The 17,010-nt window shown below is 51.9% G+C and overlaps 4 protein-coding genes across 4 annotated transcripts; all 4 read left to right on the forward strand.

Moving 5' to 3' along the window:
- Nucleotides 1-2,267: 2,267 nt before the first annotated feature.
- On the forward strand, nt 2,268-5,228 carry N7482_008980 (uncharacterized protein; the record flags this gene model as incomplete). Its single annotated transcript, XM_056691104.1, has 1 exon — nt 2,268-5,228. One exon carries the CDS (start codon nt 2,268-2,270, stop codon nt 5,226-5,228), a length of 2,961 nt encoding a protein of 986 aa, XP_056540869.1.
- Nucleotides 5,229-5,826: 598 nt separating this feature from the next.
- On the forward strand, nt 5,827-6,165 carry N7482_008981 (Sm-like protein LSM2; the record flags this gene model as incomplete). Its single annotated transcript, XM_056691105.1, has 2 exons — nt 5,827-5,840; nt 5,907-6,165. The coding sequence occupies 2 exons, from the start codon at nt 5,827-5,829 to the stop codon at nt 6,163-6,165; spliced, it is 273 nt and encodes a 90-aa protein (XP_056540870.1).
- An 859-nt stretch (nt 6,166-7,024) lies between these two features.
- Nucleotides 7,025-9,550, forward strand: N7482_008982 (DNA cross-link repair protein PSO2; the record flags this gene model as incomplete). Its single annotated transcript, XM_056691106.1, has 1 exon — nt 7,025-9,550. One exon carries the CDS (start codon nt 7,025-7,027, stop codon nt 9,548-9,550), a length of 2,526 nt encoding a protein of 841 aa, XP_056540871.1.
- Nucleotides 9,551-10,341: 791 nt separating this feature from the next.
- On the forward strand, nt 10,342-11,958 carry N7482_008983 (cytochrome P450; the record flags this gene model as incomplete). The annotated part of the gene is made up of 2 exons (XM_056691107.1): nt 10,342-10,634; nt 10,710-11,958. The coding sequence occupies 2 exons, from the start codon at nt 10,342-10,344 to the stop codon at nt 11,956-11,958; spliced, it is 1,542 nt and encodes a 513-aa protein (XP_056540872.1).
- Nucleotides 11,959-17,010: the final 5,052 nt, after the last annotated feature.

Here is a 17,010-nt window from a genome sequence, read left to right on the forward strand (position 1 = left end):
TCTGAATTTCCTCGAGCGGCACAATAGCGTCAGATCCGCAGGACCCTCCAGGCTTCCCTTGCTCTCCGATCATGCCCCTGATAAGGCACCACACTACTTGCAGGACCCACGGCGTGTCAGACGCAGAGCTGGCCAGTGGTGCTGGTGTCAAGCGACAGCAGGCGCAGCCTGAACCGCCCTCGGGCCTTCGGGGTTCTCGGGAGGTGTGGGTGGACCTACGTCGGAGGTTGAGGAAGAAAAGTCCCGTCCCGACGTGTCGAGACTCTTTCGTGCAGAAATGATGTCGACAAGGTAGAGTCTATGGTCATCTTGCCAACAGAGATGCAGGAATGAACTCTTCTACACCTCATGCACTTCAACGTCTTACTATATAAGTGGGCATTACCAGTCGGGCAGTTCACACGCACAGTCTCCGGCTGCATTAGCCAAATATAAGCACAGCGATGTATGAACTTTATTCTGAATATATCCATGAATTACGTGTACCTAGTACAAAAGCATTGACAGCTGGCTACCGTAAAGATCTTGTTCGGGCATATGCTTATAGTGGAATAGATGGAACGTGTGGTTTGAGATGGATGAAGGGAAAGACGGCTCTAAATTTGCTTGCACGAACGTCCTCTCCATTCAAAAGAACTTTATGGTTGAAGCTTGCGTATATTAATTTGGGGATGAAGGACCAAAACATTATCATACCTACCTATCCGAGGAATTGCTTTCTCAAGTTTCTCACCTTCGTGGCGGGGCTGTGTACATATATTGAGATCGGATCAACACCCTTTTCTATACCGGACCCTATCCGGTGTCCGGTACCCTGATTACTGTGTGAGTATTGTCGCAGTCGTCTAATGGTATATATTTTGAGGGAGATGCAGCATGAAATATTCATTTCACTGACAAGTCGTTTAATTTTTTTTCTCTTTCTGGTTGCGCGCGACCATGTCTCTTAGAAATAGTATTGATATGAGTCACGGGGCGCGAGGCACTATTGGATTTTAAAACTCTAGAGTTGTCAGATAGCAATATTTGGATTAGGCATTGATCTGCTGATTCAGAAATTGGTATATTATGATCGGCCAGGCCCAACAGCTCTATGCGCCCAGTTGATTCATCCGCCCCTACGAATCATGATCTAAGGTGGGGAAGGGATAGGGGTGATGGTGTTGCATTGAGACGGTGTGCGAAATTGCGGTCAGGCAGTCAATTAGGCCCAATTTCTGAATTTTCTATAATTAATTCACACTAAGAACGCAGCTATGCTCGCTGCAGTTCGGGTCTTGGGAGAATTGGCATCACTTACCCCTCTTTTGGCTTGGGGGGAATCGGATGATCATTGCTCAACCTTTCCAGGACTTGGCGTCATGCAGGACTAATTACCTGCTTTTCGTGCGCCGCATAGGCTCGAAAGGGTGATATTGAGGTGATATTGAGGTCGCACGGCCGATGCGGGGCCGCAAATGTCAGTTAATCACACTAAGGGTTGCTAAGTTTAGCAGCCCCGGCGCGTACAGACGTCCAATGACTGGCCGTTTACCTCTCGCCTGCCCACCCCCGGGCGGTTCGTCACAACCTGCGAGATGCTGATTTGCTCAGCCAAGCATCGATCATGCTATTTCTCCCCAGTGAAGATTCTTTCCCTCACGTCCAGTGTGCTGGGCCGGGCAAGGAACTCTTGCCGGGCGACGCGCCCATCTCCCCAGCTACCAATGAACAGTCACATTTCACCTCCATGAACAGAATGCGTGGACTAGCTGTGCCCAATCTTGCAGTAGCTTGACCACCTGGTGATTCCGTCATGAACAGGGATCGTCTCTTCAGCGTGCATTCCCCAGAGCGGGTAGAACGCGCCCGGAGGGGCTGATTTGAGTATATAGTCCTTTCCAACGGCTAAGGGTCCTCGACGTCTCGCGTCCTTTCGTCATCCCCCCTTTCTTTTCTATCCCATCTAGCCTCATGCTCTGGTAGCTGTGGCTGATAATCCTTTCTTTTGTACCATTTCTATTCCATTCCCGTTAATCCTTGATCTGATTCGATCTGATCTAGACCCGTTGACCGGTGTCGATGCCGTTTCCTATTCCTTTGAGATACCCACTGAACGTTGTGTTACTGGAGAACACTTGCGCTCTATAGACTGACTTGATCTAAAACAACCAAAACCAGCATTCTGCACCGAAGGGAGGAGATGAAAGATGGCCGACACACTCCGCCCTTCAACTGCGCGATGTCCGCCCCTCCGGCAGGCCCGAGGAACGGTACTTAATACGATAATGGAAGATACTCGCGAGACGACTTTCTTTGAAAAGAGTGCTGAGAGCCCACCGCGATCCAAGCCTGCCCTGCCGAGTCCAAAGTTGACCCTCAAGACCAGCGGGTTGTCAGCGCCGACCCATGCGCGACTGGCCCGGTTGATGTCGCCACTCTCCGCAGGGACAACGTCCTCCTGCTCGGACACAGAATGGCAGCAGCAAATGCAAGGGTTCGACGATTTGTACGACGCCACAGACGACGATGACACGGACGACAATTCCACCGAGGTCAGCGACTCCTGTTTCTCGGCGCCGGGAACCCAGCGGTCCAGCTTGGTGACACCAATCACAAGAAACTCGGTCACCTCGACGGGCAGTCGTGGCAGTCGCGGCAGTCGCAAAGGTGGAAGCCGACTGACCCTCGACATTCCCTCACCCACGGTATGGCCCTCCATCAATGGGACCTGCAAGAGTTCGCCCATCCCGCCGACACCTCCTCCCAAGATTCCCGTATCCCCTGCCGCGCTCTCCATGCTCGGGCGACCTGTGCCTGCATCTTATGCCCCGCCGTCGCTGGATGGCAGCATATCCTCCGATCAGGAATCCAATCTCAGTGCGCTGGCGACCCCAGACTCGCATTCGCTTCCCGACACCAACTGGGACGCACAGGATATCCATGTCCGGCCTGATGTGGATGGGAGTGATAGTGAAGACCTAAGAAATCCCGATAGTAGTCCGGACCTTCAGGAGGTATCGATTGCCATTGAAAGCCCGCAGAATGACTGGCGCAATGTCCTTGGACGTTTCCCTCAAATTCCTACAGCTCTTCATAACGACTCGACCTCCTCATTGCCGTATGAGAATGAGGAGCCATGCGAAGAGCTGTCCCGGGAACCGACACCCTCAGATCAAGGCGTCTATTTGCCAGATGGGGCGCTAGCAGTGCTGCAGCATATTCCGTTGAATCGTACGCCAGAATCCTGGTCGGAAACGTCGGGTGACGACGAGATGTGGCAACTCCAAGCTCCCCCGAGCTGCCCACGAAGCACAGACGGAGCCACCCCAGGCTCAGACTTGTCCGGGTACAGTTTCAGTGAATTAAGTATCCCGTCACCCGGTGGCTTCTTTGCTTCATTGGCTCCGCGTGCCCGTCACACATGGTCGATGCCGGATGAGAATTACCCGCCCACGTCGGCCATCGCTGAAGGTTTCTATAACCTGCCTTTCCCTCGAGATCAAGGAGAGATCGTCGAGCAGGTCATTGATTGGCCTGGCCGCTCACATGAGGAGGATCCCGACACGGCGATTCGAGACGAGGATGGCCCTCCAACTTCCATTCGGGTCCCCTGCGATACGCCCACTCGACCTATCACTCGACAAGACAGCCACAGCCCGATGAGTACGATGTTCGATGCGGTCCAAGAGATTACTCAGCCCGGGAATGTGTACGAGTATGATGAGCTCTACGACAATGAGCTTCAGAAACGGGCTGCGGCGAGCCTCGACCGAACTAGTGTATGGCTCTCCGCCCAGGTATCCTACCTTGCCGCTCTAAATGAGACCAATCCCATCAATGAAATGGAATCAAGAGAGAACTCTGATGTCGCCGAGGCGTCATCCGAGCAACAGGCAGACCCTGACGCTGCTCCCAAGAAGGCCGTTCGATTTGCCGAGGGTGCGCCTGAGTCTCTTAGTACCTGTCCGCCAATTCTTTCCAGCAAGGACTCCATCTACTGGCGAGGCTTCCAGTCAATCCGACAACGGTCCGATAAAGTTGATGGGTTCCTCCACCGCAACATGCGCTTTGATGCGATCCAATCCTTCCGACTGGGCTTGATTGACATGCATATCAATTGCCTCCTGGGCAAATACGAGCTTGTCCATCCGGAGCGGCCCGCATACAAGGGTCCATTCTCCCAAGCGCCGCGCAACTCAATCATCACCTCCGTGTTGGCTGAGAAAGCGCAATTCTCTAAGCTTGAGAAGGAGCAGCTCGTCCTCGCCCAGCTTTGCCAACCCATGTGGGCCATGGACGCTCTCCGATGTCTCAACCGTGGCAAGATGCTCACCAGTCCGGTTGAAAAGCAAGCTACTCGAACCCGAAAGACGCCCAAGACTCAGAATGGACAGCAGCCACGCGCGGTTCGCATTCTAGACCTCGGTGGCCATGCTTCTTGTGAATGGGGTTGGCATGCGGCGCAGGATTTCCCAAACACCAAAGTTTACTCGGTCGTCAATAAGACTCAAGTCGTCAACAGTGCCATTAAGGGCCCGTCGAATCACCGCGTGGTCTCTGTTGAACGCCTCTGGGAGCTTCCATTTGGTAATAATAAGTTTGATGTTATTACCACTCGCTCCTTACACGCTCTGTTGAGAACGGAATGTCCTGCCGGGCTTGATCGTGATGAGTACGACTTGGTCTTGAAAGAGTGCCGCCGTTGCCTGAAGCCAGGTGGATTCCTCGAGTTCATGGTGCTAGACGCAGAAATCTCACGCGCTGGCCCATATGCCTCGGCGTCTTCAGTCGAGTTTGCATTCAATCTCCGCACACGTGGGTACGACCCCGTCGCCTCCAGAACCTTCCTCGCTCGCCTGCGGCAAAATGGCTATGTTAATATCAAGCGCGCCTGGATGTTCTTGCCCATGGGTATGGAACCCAGTAAACCGGAGCCACCAAGGGAGACACCGGCCCCGCGGATCCCGAGTCAGATTGAAGAGTACGAGGCGGTGCAGGGGCCTATTGGAAGCACGGGGGATATTGCCAGTGTCACCGGTATTCTGGGTGGGTGGATGTGGGAGCAATGGCTCATCCGCTTGCGGACCGAGATGGGTCATGAACGGGCCAAGTTACTCGAGGGAGTTGGAACAATATTTGATGAGGGGAGGAAGAATGGAGCAGGCTGGACCTGCTTGTCGGGGTGGGCGATGAAGCCGAAACGTGTGAAACAGATGGTTGAGCACCGTAGGAAAGTGTCGACCTGAGTTTCACGCTGATGTTGATGTTGATGTTGTTGTGCATGTAGATACCTTAGCAACTTGTCCCCGGTTGACCAACCCACTTAATGTAATGTGAGATGAGAGATGCCAATTTCAACAAGTCTAAATATCCATTCGTGTTGTGTAGCTTCATTGGGCGTGGAGCTCGTGGAGCCCTGGACATATTTGTGTGTGCGACTTCCACCAGTCGACGGGGAATTGCATAAATATATAAGGGCAATCATGGGAAGAAAATTGCAGATGACTATCTGGAATATCCTCAAAACCCCATAAAATAAGGCAGGCATCTATCACATTCGTCTTCCAAATGTCTTGCGCCCCAGTCAAGTCAGTTCGGAGTGCCTCGTAAGGTACCTAACCTAGCTGGTTGATTCCCGCAAGGGCGGATCAAGTCACATGACCGACCTGATGGCAGCTCCATCCTCGACAGCATCGCCCGCTGTGCCATTCACATCCAGCGTCATTGTCCACGGGCTCCCCATACTAACTTCGAGTGCGGCTGATAGACTTGAGGCTGCTTCATATCTATATTCCCCCCACTTTTCATCACGAATTCGCCAGCCGGGCGCCCTACCCCGCCATCATGCTTTTCTTCAGGTACAGCCGCAGTGCATTGCGCCATTCAAACCCGACCGATCACTGCTGATTCCATGTCCGCTATAGCTTCTTCAAGACCCTTACGAACCAGACAGTCACCATCGAGCTCAAAAACGACATTCGCATCCGCGGTATCCTGAAGTCTGTCGACCAGTACCTTAACATCAAGCTGGACGACATCGAAGTGCTGGACCTCGACAAGTACCCGCATCTGTCCTCCATCAAGAACATGTTTATTCGTGGTAGTGTGGTGCGCTATGTAATGCTGCCGCGGTCGGAGGTTGACGTGGGATTGTTGGAGGATGCCACAAGGCGGGGTGAGTGATGCGGCCCAGTTCTGCTTTCGTTGACGCAGTGTGGATAGGCCTTACAAGTTGCTTTCTCTCCGTTAAGGAAAGACATCTTTTGAGGCCCGTTGTCGCGCTAGCGCTCTCTAACAAGATCTTTCTAATCCGATATCTGTCATACAGAGGCTGCCAACCAGGTCAGTAAGGCTCGGTAAACCTACCACAATAACGACATCATACTTCGAAAGTCACTATATCCAGCCTTGCTATTGTCTCTACGTTTTTCTCATGATATGATGTTCCTCCGGCCCGATCGAATACGGGGCAAACCGAGCGGCTTCAAATGCGAGAAGAGCTAGCACAAGCGCGGAAACGATGAGGAATGTTCCACACGGAGGATTTCAGTTGCCATATGAATCTGCCCCGCCGGGAGGAACGAAGCGCATTTGGAGAGGGAGGCCTTGAAATCAAGCGAGCTTGGCCGTGCGCTGCAAAAGCGATACCGTTCGAGGACGTCTAAATGGTCTCCTCTGACATTGCGTTGCTCATGACGACTGTGTCTGATACCCTTGCAATCAATTAACACCAGCTTTGGCTCTGGACTGTCCTTCTCTCGGATCTTGTAGCGCCGTAGAAACTCCACTTTACTTGGACCGTACTCACGTGACTTCGTGTCGCGCCGCCCGCGCGGTATGCCGTTAGACGTATCGGGTGGTGGCCACTCTTAACTTTCCCTTCTTTCGTGTGGATGATGAACGACATTTTGCATATACTCGACCAGAATTAGTCGCCGGATTCATTATCTCTCCGGCTGTCCGCCGTCGTTCCTACCCCAGTCGGTCGTTAACCCCGATTTCACAAGGCCCCTTCACCTTCGTTTTTACTCGTTCGCGGGCCATGGCAGGATCGTACGCCAGGAAGGCATCCACCCCGTCCAAGGGGCCTGCGCCCGCGAAATCATCTTCTGTGAAAGGCAACCGGAGCATATTGAATTTCTTTCAAAAGACAGACACGCCACCTGGGGCCACGTCCCGCCAGTCTCGAATCACGCAGTTTGTTGGATCAGCAGGTTCCCCGAATAGCGGCCGAGGCACTCCCGCATCGCAGCGAGGAAGTAGTTCCAGAAGCGATACGAACGGGGCACTGTTCCTGGAGGACAAGAAAGGGCTGGCCAAGACTGGGCAGACTGCGGTGACGATCGACTTGACCGAGAAGACCCGATCACGGACGCCGGAAGATATCTGGGGCGATGGTGACGATTTTATGGGACCGGATGACTCCCGGTATAATGAGAATGATCTCTCCACCAAGCGTCGGAAATTGGATTCACCGAATGCTTCAGAGGAGAATGAAGAACGAGACGATGCGTTGGAGCCAGCACAACCCGCGCCTGTCAAACAATCGAATAGTGGACCCTTTATCGATGAATCAGACAGCGAGGACGACATGGAAGCATATCGAGAGCTGAAAGAAGCATCGCCTACCCCAGACAAGATACATGAAAAAACGCCCTCATCTGTTGACGATCCAACCAAAGACCCTCTTGCCGAGCCTATACAGTCACCACTGGTAAGAGACGCCGCGAATGATACCAACGATGAATTCGCGAATTTTGACGATCTTGAAGAGGACGAGCTTGTAGGAGAAGAGTTTCGAGAAGAAACATGGGATGACGAAGAACACGAAGAAGAACGGCATGACCTTGGGATGAATACGCCTAACGACCTGAATCAATCCATTCGTGTCGATTTCGAGGACGAGGGATTGAGCGCTTGTCCGGTATGCCAGAGAGCACTGGCAAGATTCAATGAAATGGAGATTTCGGCACATGTGAACGACTGCTTAGACGGCAAGACTTCTACTCCTCCACCAACTACTACGACTGCCCCGACACCGATACCTCTACCGCCGGATTCACAGAAAGAGAGCTCAGATATAGGGCTGACACGCATTGAGCGGGCTGCCATCGCTCGGCCTGCACAGCGCGATCCATACTCACGGAATGCTTCCGACGCACGATCCGCATTCTCTAAGATGATGGCAGGAAATGCCGAAGACACAGCCTGGGCGACAGCGGCCGCCAATGAGGTTTCATCTCGTGGGAAGCAGGCCTACCAACGAACTTGTCCATTCTACAAGATCATGCCCGGTTTTTCAATCTGCGTGGATGCTTTTCGCTACGGGGCGGTTGAAGGGTGTAATGCCTATTTCCTCAGCCACTTCCACAGCGATCACTATATCGGACTGACCAAGTCCTGGTGTCACGGACCCATATATTGCAGTCGCGCGACAGGCAACTTGGTCCGACAGCAGCTCCGCGTTGACCCCAAATGGATTGTGGATCTTGATTTCGAGACCACCTCGGAGGTGCCTGACACCGGAGGTGTGCAGGTCACCATGATTCCGGCGAACCATTGTCCTGGGAGCTCGTTGTTTCTCTTTGAGAAGAGTTTCGGTAGTGGCCCCAGCGTTCGACGGCAACGCATTCTCCACTGTGGCGATTTCCGAGCTTCCCCAGCTCATGTGCAACATCCACTGCTACGACCCGACCCGATCAATCCAGTCACCGGCCAGCCGCGGCAACAACGGATTGATACGTGCTACCTGGACACCACCTATCTTAACCCGAAGTATGCGTTTCCTTGCCAGGACGATGTGATCACGGCGTGTTCGGAGCTCTGCGTGCGACTCAACCAAGAAGTCGGCGTGGGAAGCGAACTCGGGAACACGGGCACGGCTGGTCTCATGAACAGATTCCTATCGTCCGTGACCCAAAGCGATTCCGTCTCAGCGCGGTCAGCCCAGGCTGGTGGTCGATTGTTAGTGGTCATTGGCACGTATAGCATCGGCAAAGAGCGAATCTGCTTGGGCATCGCGCGGGCGCTTGGGTCTAAAATTTTCGCCACGCCCCAGAAACAGCGGGTGTGTGCCTGTTTAGAAGACCCCGAGCTATCCGCACTGTTGACGAGCGACCCCCGAGAGGCGCAGGTCCATATGCAGACGCTGTTTGAGATCCGGGCAGACACCTTGGCCGACTACTTGGACTCGCTGAAACCACACTTCTCCCGAGTGGTCGGCTTCCGCCCGACTGGCTGGTCGTACCGGCCACCTGCCGGACGCATGCTCGACAACCCCGCGGTACCCACGGTGCTGCGTGGTGAACACTGGAGGTCGTCTTTTACTGCCCAGCACCTGGTCCCACAGCGCGGGAGCACGCGGGAGAGTGCCTGTTTTGGGGTGCCTTACAGTGAGCATAGCTCATTTCGCGAGCTGACGATGTTCTGCTGTGCACTGCGGATCGGCCGGGTGATACCCACGGTGAATGTCGGCAGTCAGAAGAGTCGGGATCAGATGAAGATATGGATCGAGCGGTGGGAAGGCGAGAAGAAGCGGAATGGGCTATTTTCGGCGGCGGAGTGGTAGCAGATACATCCGATGAGATGAGTTAAGATGTACATGTACGGAGTAGATAGACATCAATCCGTATTGTGTGGCCTCCCCTGTAGCGCATCAATGGGAACTATTGAGAACCTGCAGCATTTCGAGAATATCTGCTGCTCGTCCAACTTCTATCAACCTCGATCCCTTGTCCTTTCGTTGCCCTCGTCTGCCGAGTGCCTCTCCTTGATGCTTCCAGGCCATCCCGCGTCCAGTGACTGTGATCCTCACGTGGTGCATCGACTTAACTTCTTTACTTCCACCTCAGAATGTCCCAAGGCTTGCCTGCAGACTGCAACCAGCACCTTCGATCTATCAATCACACCGCCGGGATCGTGTCTGAATCAGCCGGGGGGCGATCTTGGTTCGCCCCTTTGCCAATCACGGCTCGCTGATTTCTCACCCGCGCGAATAACCGAGCAAGCGGTGGTTCGGGCGCCAGTAACGGCACTACTCTACCTACGGCTCCACTCGCGGCACTTCCCCAGATACCGATTCACACTCCCGTCGACCGGTTAGACCTCGGGGTCGTTATGAGGTGTCCGTCACGACCCCTCCTGCATAAATAACACTCGAAAGCCGCATTGAGTCTTGCTTCATGGACTGATTTCTCTTACCTTCCAGTCTCCAGGCTCCCCTACCACATTCTTCTACTCGGGAACCGAGCGGCTACTTTCTTGTGTTCTTCGGCCGGCTCACTATCAACTTGTCCCCGCTTTTTTTTTGCCCTTTTCGCCTTGCTTGCGTAACGTACCATCCCCACATACTCTTTCGCCATGCTCATTTCCACGGAAAATGCTCCCTTGATTCTCCTGGGCCTCGCTGCCGCCTACTTCCTGGTTCCTTATTTGCAGCGGTCGCGGCTACGGGACATCCCGGCCCCCGGTCTAGCTGCTTTCACCAACCTGTGGCTGCTGGTGCAGGCCCGCCAGGGTAAGCGCTACTTGTCGGTCGACGCAGCTCACAAGAAGTATGGCAAGCTTGTGCGTATTGCTCCTCGCCATGTCTCGATCGCCAACGATGAGGCCATCACAAGCATCTACGGACACGGCAATGGCTTCCTGAAGGCGTACGTATTCCCTCCGGGTTGGTATCATTGTATAGCTATACAAGACCCCAATTGCTGATCGCGCCTCCTCCCCAGTGACTTCTATGATGCGTTCGTCTCCATCCGCCGTGGTCTCTTCAACACGCGCGACCGTGCCGAGCACACCCGCAAACGCAAGACGGTCTCGCACACATTCAGCGCCAAGTCCGTTGGCCAGTTCGAGCAGTACATTCACGGCAACATTGAGATGTTCGTCAAGCAATGGAACAAGGTGGCCGATCTCCAGGCCAACCCCAAGACCGGTTATGCCAGCTTTGATGCCCTTAACTGGTTCAACTACCTAGCCTTCGATATCATCGGTGATCTGGCCTTCGGTGCTCCGTTCGGCATGCTCGAGAAGGGCCAAGACATTGCGGAGGTGCGCTTGCACCCCAATGATCCGCCCAAGTACGTCCAGGCTGTCGAGGTTCTTAACCGTCGCGGTGAGGTCTCCGCCACCCTGGGCTGCATGCCCTCTTTGATTCCCTTCGCCAAGTACCTTCCCGACAAGTTCTTCACTGAGGGTTTGCAAGCCGTCCAAAATCTTGCTGGTATCGCTATCGCTCGTGTCAACGGCCGCCTGAAGCCCGAGATCATGGCCAACAACACCCGTGTCGACCTTCTAGCCCGCCTGATGGAGGGCAAGGACCAGACTGGGAACAGCCTGGGCCGCGAGGAACTGACCGCCGAGGCGCTCACCCAACTGATAGCTGGCTCCGATACTACCTCCAACACTGCCTGCGCCATTCTGTACTGGTGCCAGCGCACCCCCGGGGTGGTCGAGAAGCTGCACAAGGCCTTGGACGAAGCTATCCCCAAGGACATCGACGTCCCCACTCACGCTATGGTCAAGGACATCAACTACCTCCAGTGGGTCATCTGGGAGACCATGCGTATTCACTCTACTTCCGCCATGGGCCTGCCCCGAGAGGTCCCTGCAGGGGCTGATCCCATCGTCATCTCCGGCCACACCTTCGGCCCCGGTGATGTCCTCTCTGTGCCTAGCTACACCATCCACCGCTCCAAGGAGATCTGGGGCCCCGATGCCGAGCAGTTTGTCCCCGAGCGCTGGAGCGAGGAGCGCCTCACTGCCCGTCAGAAGGCCGCCTTCATCCCCTTCAGCCACGGCCCCCGTGCCTGTGTCGGCCGTAACGTTGCCGAGATGGAACTACTCGTCATCGGCGCTACTATATTCCGACTCTTCGAGTTCCAGATCGAACAGGATGGTCCTATGGAGACTCGTGAGGGATTCCTGCGCAAGCCGCTTGCTCTTCAAGTTGGCATGCGCCGTCGCACTCCCCAGTAAATAAATGGCTTCCGCCTGGGAAGCTGAACTATCGGAGACGTTGGATTTGTGTCCGATCTGGTTGCAATCCAGTGTGGACCAGTCGGGATCTGGAGGTCCTCTTGTTTTGAATCGCGACGTGTAATGATGATTCGATGTAAAAGTGTGCAGTGAGTACCTGGTGATACTTCCTGCCACCAATGATGATATCCATTCTTTTCGTACTATGGATATCTGCTTCAATCTGAGGAGAATTGAGATTGAAGTGAACTATGTATATATGATGCCCCGAAAATGTTTCTCGGAATTTTATCTCTCTTTTATGGGTATTTCATTCCAAAGCTCAGTCATCCCCACTGCATACAGGTAGGTTTTGGCTTGGCCTGGTTTGTGTCGCGGGTCCCGACCCCTTTGCAGGAGTTGGCGATATCGATGTCTAATCTTTACAGTAATTCTCGAAAACGCTGGACCACTACACGCTTGGCAAGTGTTTTCTGGACCCACCGCCAAGGCCTTAGCGTAGGACAATCTTGAAGCAGCCGCATTTGTGCGAGAGATAGCGTAAAATAACTTGTACACTGTATGATACAGTAGGTTGCTATATAGTAATATACAGTAAGCATAAGAATTCAATGGAATCATTTGGAGACAAGAAGTCGATCAATGCAAGTTATGTGGGGAGGGCAGCCTGCCGCCCAGTAACCAAGTGCCAAAAGACGATTACTTCTTTGAGAACGGCTCAGGTTCTTGCCGATGTAGGACAAATTCCCCCTGGCCTGTGTTGATTACACGGCACAACTGGGCACCTGCAGCGGCGGCAGCGGCGGCGCAACCTGCCGTCTCAGTGCGCCTTGTTCTCCGTTTTTTTTACCAGCGACTTTGTCTGCTACTAATAATTACTTATATTAATAATATTATTATCTATTTAAGTAATTTTTTAGAGGATTATTACTAGAAGATTAAGAAAATATTATAGAAACTCTAAGATATAGGCCTCTAATATAATATTAATAAGTTAGAATTCGAGTAGAAATTAGTTAAATATTTAGGCTTTATAATTTATATAAATAAAAGAGTATATATTAATCCTAAAAAGATTGAGGTTATCTATATATAGGAGATATCTAAAATAATTAGAGATATATAGATATTTATTAGGTTCGCTAAGTTTTATTAAGCAACACTGCCTCCCGTCTCCACTCACACCAACCAGAGGAACCCTCCTTGACGCTTCCTTTTTCCCTCACCTTGAAACTGTTCATTCTGTTGTTTTGCCGGCCATAGCTATTTCCTCTGCTACAGTGTCCTTCTCCTACGCGTTTAAATTTTATATGGCCAGCCAAAACCAGATGTGGCATATGTGCCTACGTGGTCGAACTAGTTGCTCTCGAGCGCAACTTCCCCGTATGCTGTTGTGCCGCACTCCTCGAGAACGGACGAGCTCTAGTGCCAATATGTGCCTTAACTTGGAACAGCGCCCGAGATGATATGGCACCCCCTTAACTACAACTCTAAAAAAGGACTTCGCGCCTCAGTTAACATAGCCTGGCACAGTTTCCGAGAAACTCATGGCCCCTTACTAACTCCAGTCTGCCTTGACGTAGGTGCGCAGTTTTTGTCATTGGATGTGGACATAGGTCTTGCATATACACCCGGAGGGACAGGGGCTCGTGTGGGAGTGTCTGCGAGCGGACTAGTCACGAGCATCAGATTGGGTGTGACCGGAAGTGAGCTAACGGTGAAGGGTTATGGGACCCTAACGGAAGCGGAATGTGTATACGTATCTTTTCCTCGTCTGGTCATCTCAACGTAATTCCTGTATATCTCCATTCTCGCACTCCGGTGAGCCTGACGTAGGCAGTGCGCCATTTATCCGCGGTGATTGAATCAGTCAACCAATCGCGAATGGCCAGTGTCAATTCTATCCCCGGAGCCTTGTTCCACGGTTTCCTGGGGTTACATTTGGCGTGGCAGCTGAAGGATGATTCTAGGTCTGCCTTGGCCTATTTCCGGTGGGTTGCATCGCGTGAGCGTCTTTGAGCAACGAGTAAATCGTATGGTGTCGTTGTAGGATAATCAAGCTGAAAGACAGATGAGCTTAAGGAAATTTCTGTCGCTATATATTGTTTGTGCGAGACGCAAGGCATCTGCTAGTGATTGAAAGTCACCTAGAAGCCAGCCCGGGAATAAGCCGTCATGAGTAGCGAGTAGTATATGACGAGGAGCGTAGGCTGAAACTGTCTACTCACGGGAACTCCGGCTGGGGCTTATACTTTAATCGGATAGACGTCTTTCCCTCTAGGGCTCACCGAATATATAAAGCAAAGGCGTTTTTTACTTCGCGCCCAGCTTAGTTAGGCGTCGAGTAACACCTATACGCTCCTCGTTTCGCTTTTTCATCTTCATGTCATTCCAACTAAGAACGGGAACTATACTAGTAACCCTTGATAATATACAGTTCTACCGTGGCCCTTTAAACCCTGTAAAGCGGCTATATCTTACCTTCAACAGCAATAAAAGCGGTTCGACTGCTATATTAGCAAGCGAGCGGCTATCATTCTTTTATGAAGCGGTCTCCTCACTGACAGACGACTCGACAATGGCCCCGACTGGCTTACTTTCTCCGGATGCCAATACACAGGATATAACGCATCAACACTGAGTTAGGTCGCCTAAGCTGTTTGACTTTTGAACTGGCTAGGGCATGGGAAATAGAAACGTCATTGTCGGATCCACGGTATGCTAGTGTTAGGGATACCTGTCCTTTGCTATAAGAGCTTGACGGTCAGCACCAAGATAGTTTTATCGATAAGATGCACGGTAAGGGTAAGTTCAAGGCCCGAGCAAGTATCCGTTACGATGTTAATCTATAAGAAATAGTTCCATCGACGTCGGGCACTGATTCAAGCAAAGGCACTAAATCATACGATGCGGTTTTATTTCCGAGAACCCATTCAGTTTACACGAGTTCTCCATCCCCTCCTCAGTCCTCTTCCATCGCAGTGCTTTCGCCAGAGCCTATAATCTCGGTCCCTAAGGTCATGCAATCGCACGTAATAGGCGATGTTCAGTAGAGACAAAATAAGCCTTCATATAGAGCCTCTGAGTCTTTTACCACTCCAGCTCACAGTTAGGACACGTCTGATATATCCACTACATTTAGCGAAAATTCTCCCATCTCATTCTATTCAGATATTGCCTCTGGAAAGGGAGACGACAGGAGGTCCTACAATTCTTCACCAGAGGATTACACCGATAATATTTCTAATAACCACGAGAGGGCAAGCCAAACCGGATTAATTTCAGATTATCTCACCAGAAGTGTAGCCGAGTTAGAGCCTTCGAAAACAACCACCCAGTTGCCTATTAACATACCTAATTCGATGGATCTCGAACAAGCCTCAAGGTGCGGGTCTGCTTATTCTCATTCGAGAATTTCTACCGCTCAACGCGACAAGAACCCCACTTAGCCTATATCCGGCCAAAGCAAAGAACGGCTAATATCTTCGACCAGAAAACACCATCCTCATCCTAAGAGGTACCAATCCTTTATTACTGTAGTTATACCTCCGCCACGACCTAGGCTGTTACGGAATATACGCTTAAAGACAAAACCTATCCCAGCGGACGTGAATAAGAGCGCAAGTACCGAAGACTTGGATAATTCCTCGGACGAAGACTTTACGAATACAATCCAATCAGAACTCTCGGATATAGAGGACTCCTCAACGGAGGAACCCAGTCTCCCAAGCATAGCCACTCCGTGCCATCCCCACGCCGTGCCCATTGGTTCATCAACCAGCTACTTCGAGAGCCAAGATATTATTGGACGAGCAATTCTTACCATCGTAACACAAGGATCAGTGCCCACTTTTTTCCTCACACTCATGCCCGACAGCGCCCGCTCCACATCACTTACACCCGTGCAAAGACTTCCCGACCACTCCGCGAAGCCAGGTAGAATTCATGAGCAGCCGAGGAGTATAGGCACTTCGGCTCACTGGAAAGGCAAAGGCCGGACATATTCAACCCAGGAGAACAAGTTACTGGTGAAGTTGAAAGAGCAACGAAAATTGAAATGGGAAGATATCGCGGACTATTTTCCTAACCGCACTTCATCCGCACTGCTGATGCATTACTGTACAAAACTAAGATGCCGCAAAGCCAAAAAAAGCGGCACGCAAAGTCGTAGAGGTAAAAGGAATTGATACAAATGCATGCTTCTATGGTGACCGTCATAATCAAAAGCATCCGCCTTCTTCGTGTACTTTAATTCATGATAGGACGGCCTAAGACAGAAAAGCCAATGAATAGACAGGCGACAGTCTTCGGGCCTCCACCCCCACTAATTTTCGAGTATTTTTGGCTTTAGGAAGGATGCTACGCGAGTCGGCAGGGAGTTCTGGGAAGGTGAGCCGAGCAAAGGAGTCACCAAACTACTAACCTGCCAGCGTTCGGCTTATGTGCAGTCAATAGTCGGGTGGGTGCCGCCCGGGTAAGAAGTAGGTGCGCCGCTTTACGGTCGCGCGACCGGGGTGAGATAGGGTGAGTGCGCAATAGATAGGGTGAGAAGCGGGGTGAGAGCGGGTGAGAATCACCCTGCGTCGCGCGACCATCGCACGAACCTTCTCTCACCTGCGCTTAGATGCAGCTTCATTGGTTCACCTTGATCAGGCTGAAACTGTGCTCTCTTGGCACTTGCAGATCCATTGAATCCTAGCTCTAAGTTGGCCAAATGAACGGCGAGGCTGATTTCAATGTCGCCTTGGGCTAAAGCACGTAGTGGTCGCTCGGACATTCGGTGTATTCCCTAGCCTCAGGAAACCAAGATATTAACTATCGGAACAGAAATGAATAAGCCATGTGGGTGCACCAATGAAATCATAATAGGTCTGAATCGCTACAAGACCTGGATCTGGCATATAAAAATCACTAATCTTGGCTTATTTACAGTACCACCTTTTTCCGAGTATCTACCAATCCTCATGCTGCGACAGCTACATATCGCCTTAGGCATTAACATCCCGTAACTTATGGCAAAACTAAAATCCGCGTGGTAACAGTTCCAAAGCA

Source organism: Penicillium canariense (assembly GCF_028826845.1).
Source record: "Penicillium canariense strain IBT 26290 chromosome Unknown utg000006l_segment0_segment0, whole genome shotgun sequence".
In the NCBI taxonomy this organism is placed as follows: domain Eukaryota; kingdom Fungi; phylum Ascomycota; class Eurotiomycetes; order Eurotiales; family Aspergillaceae; genus Penicillium; species Penicillium canariense.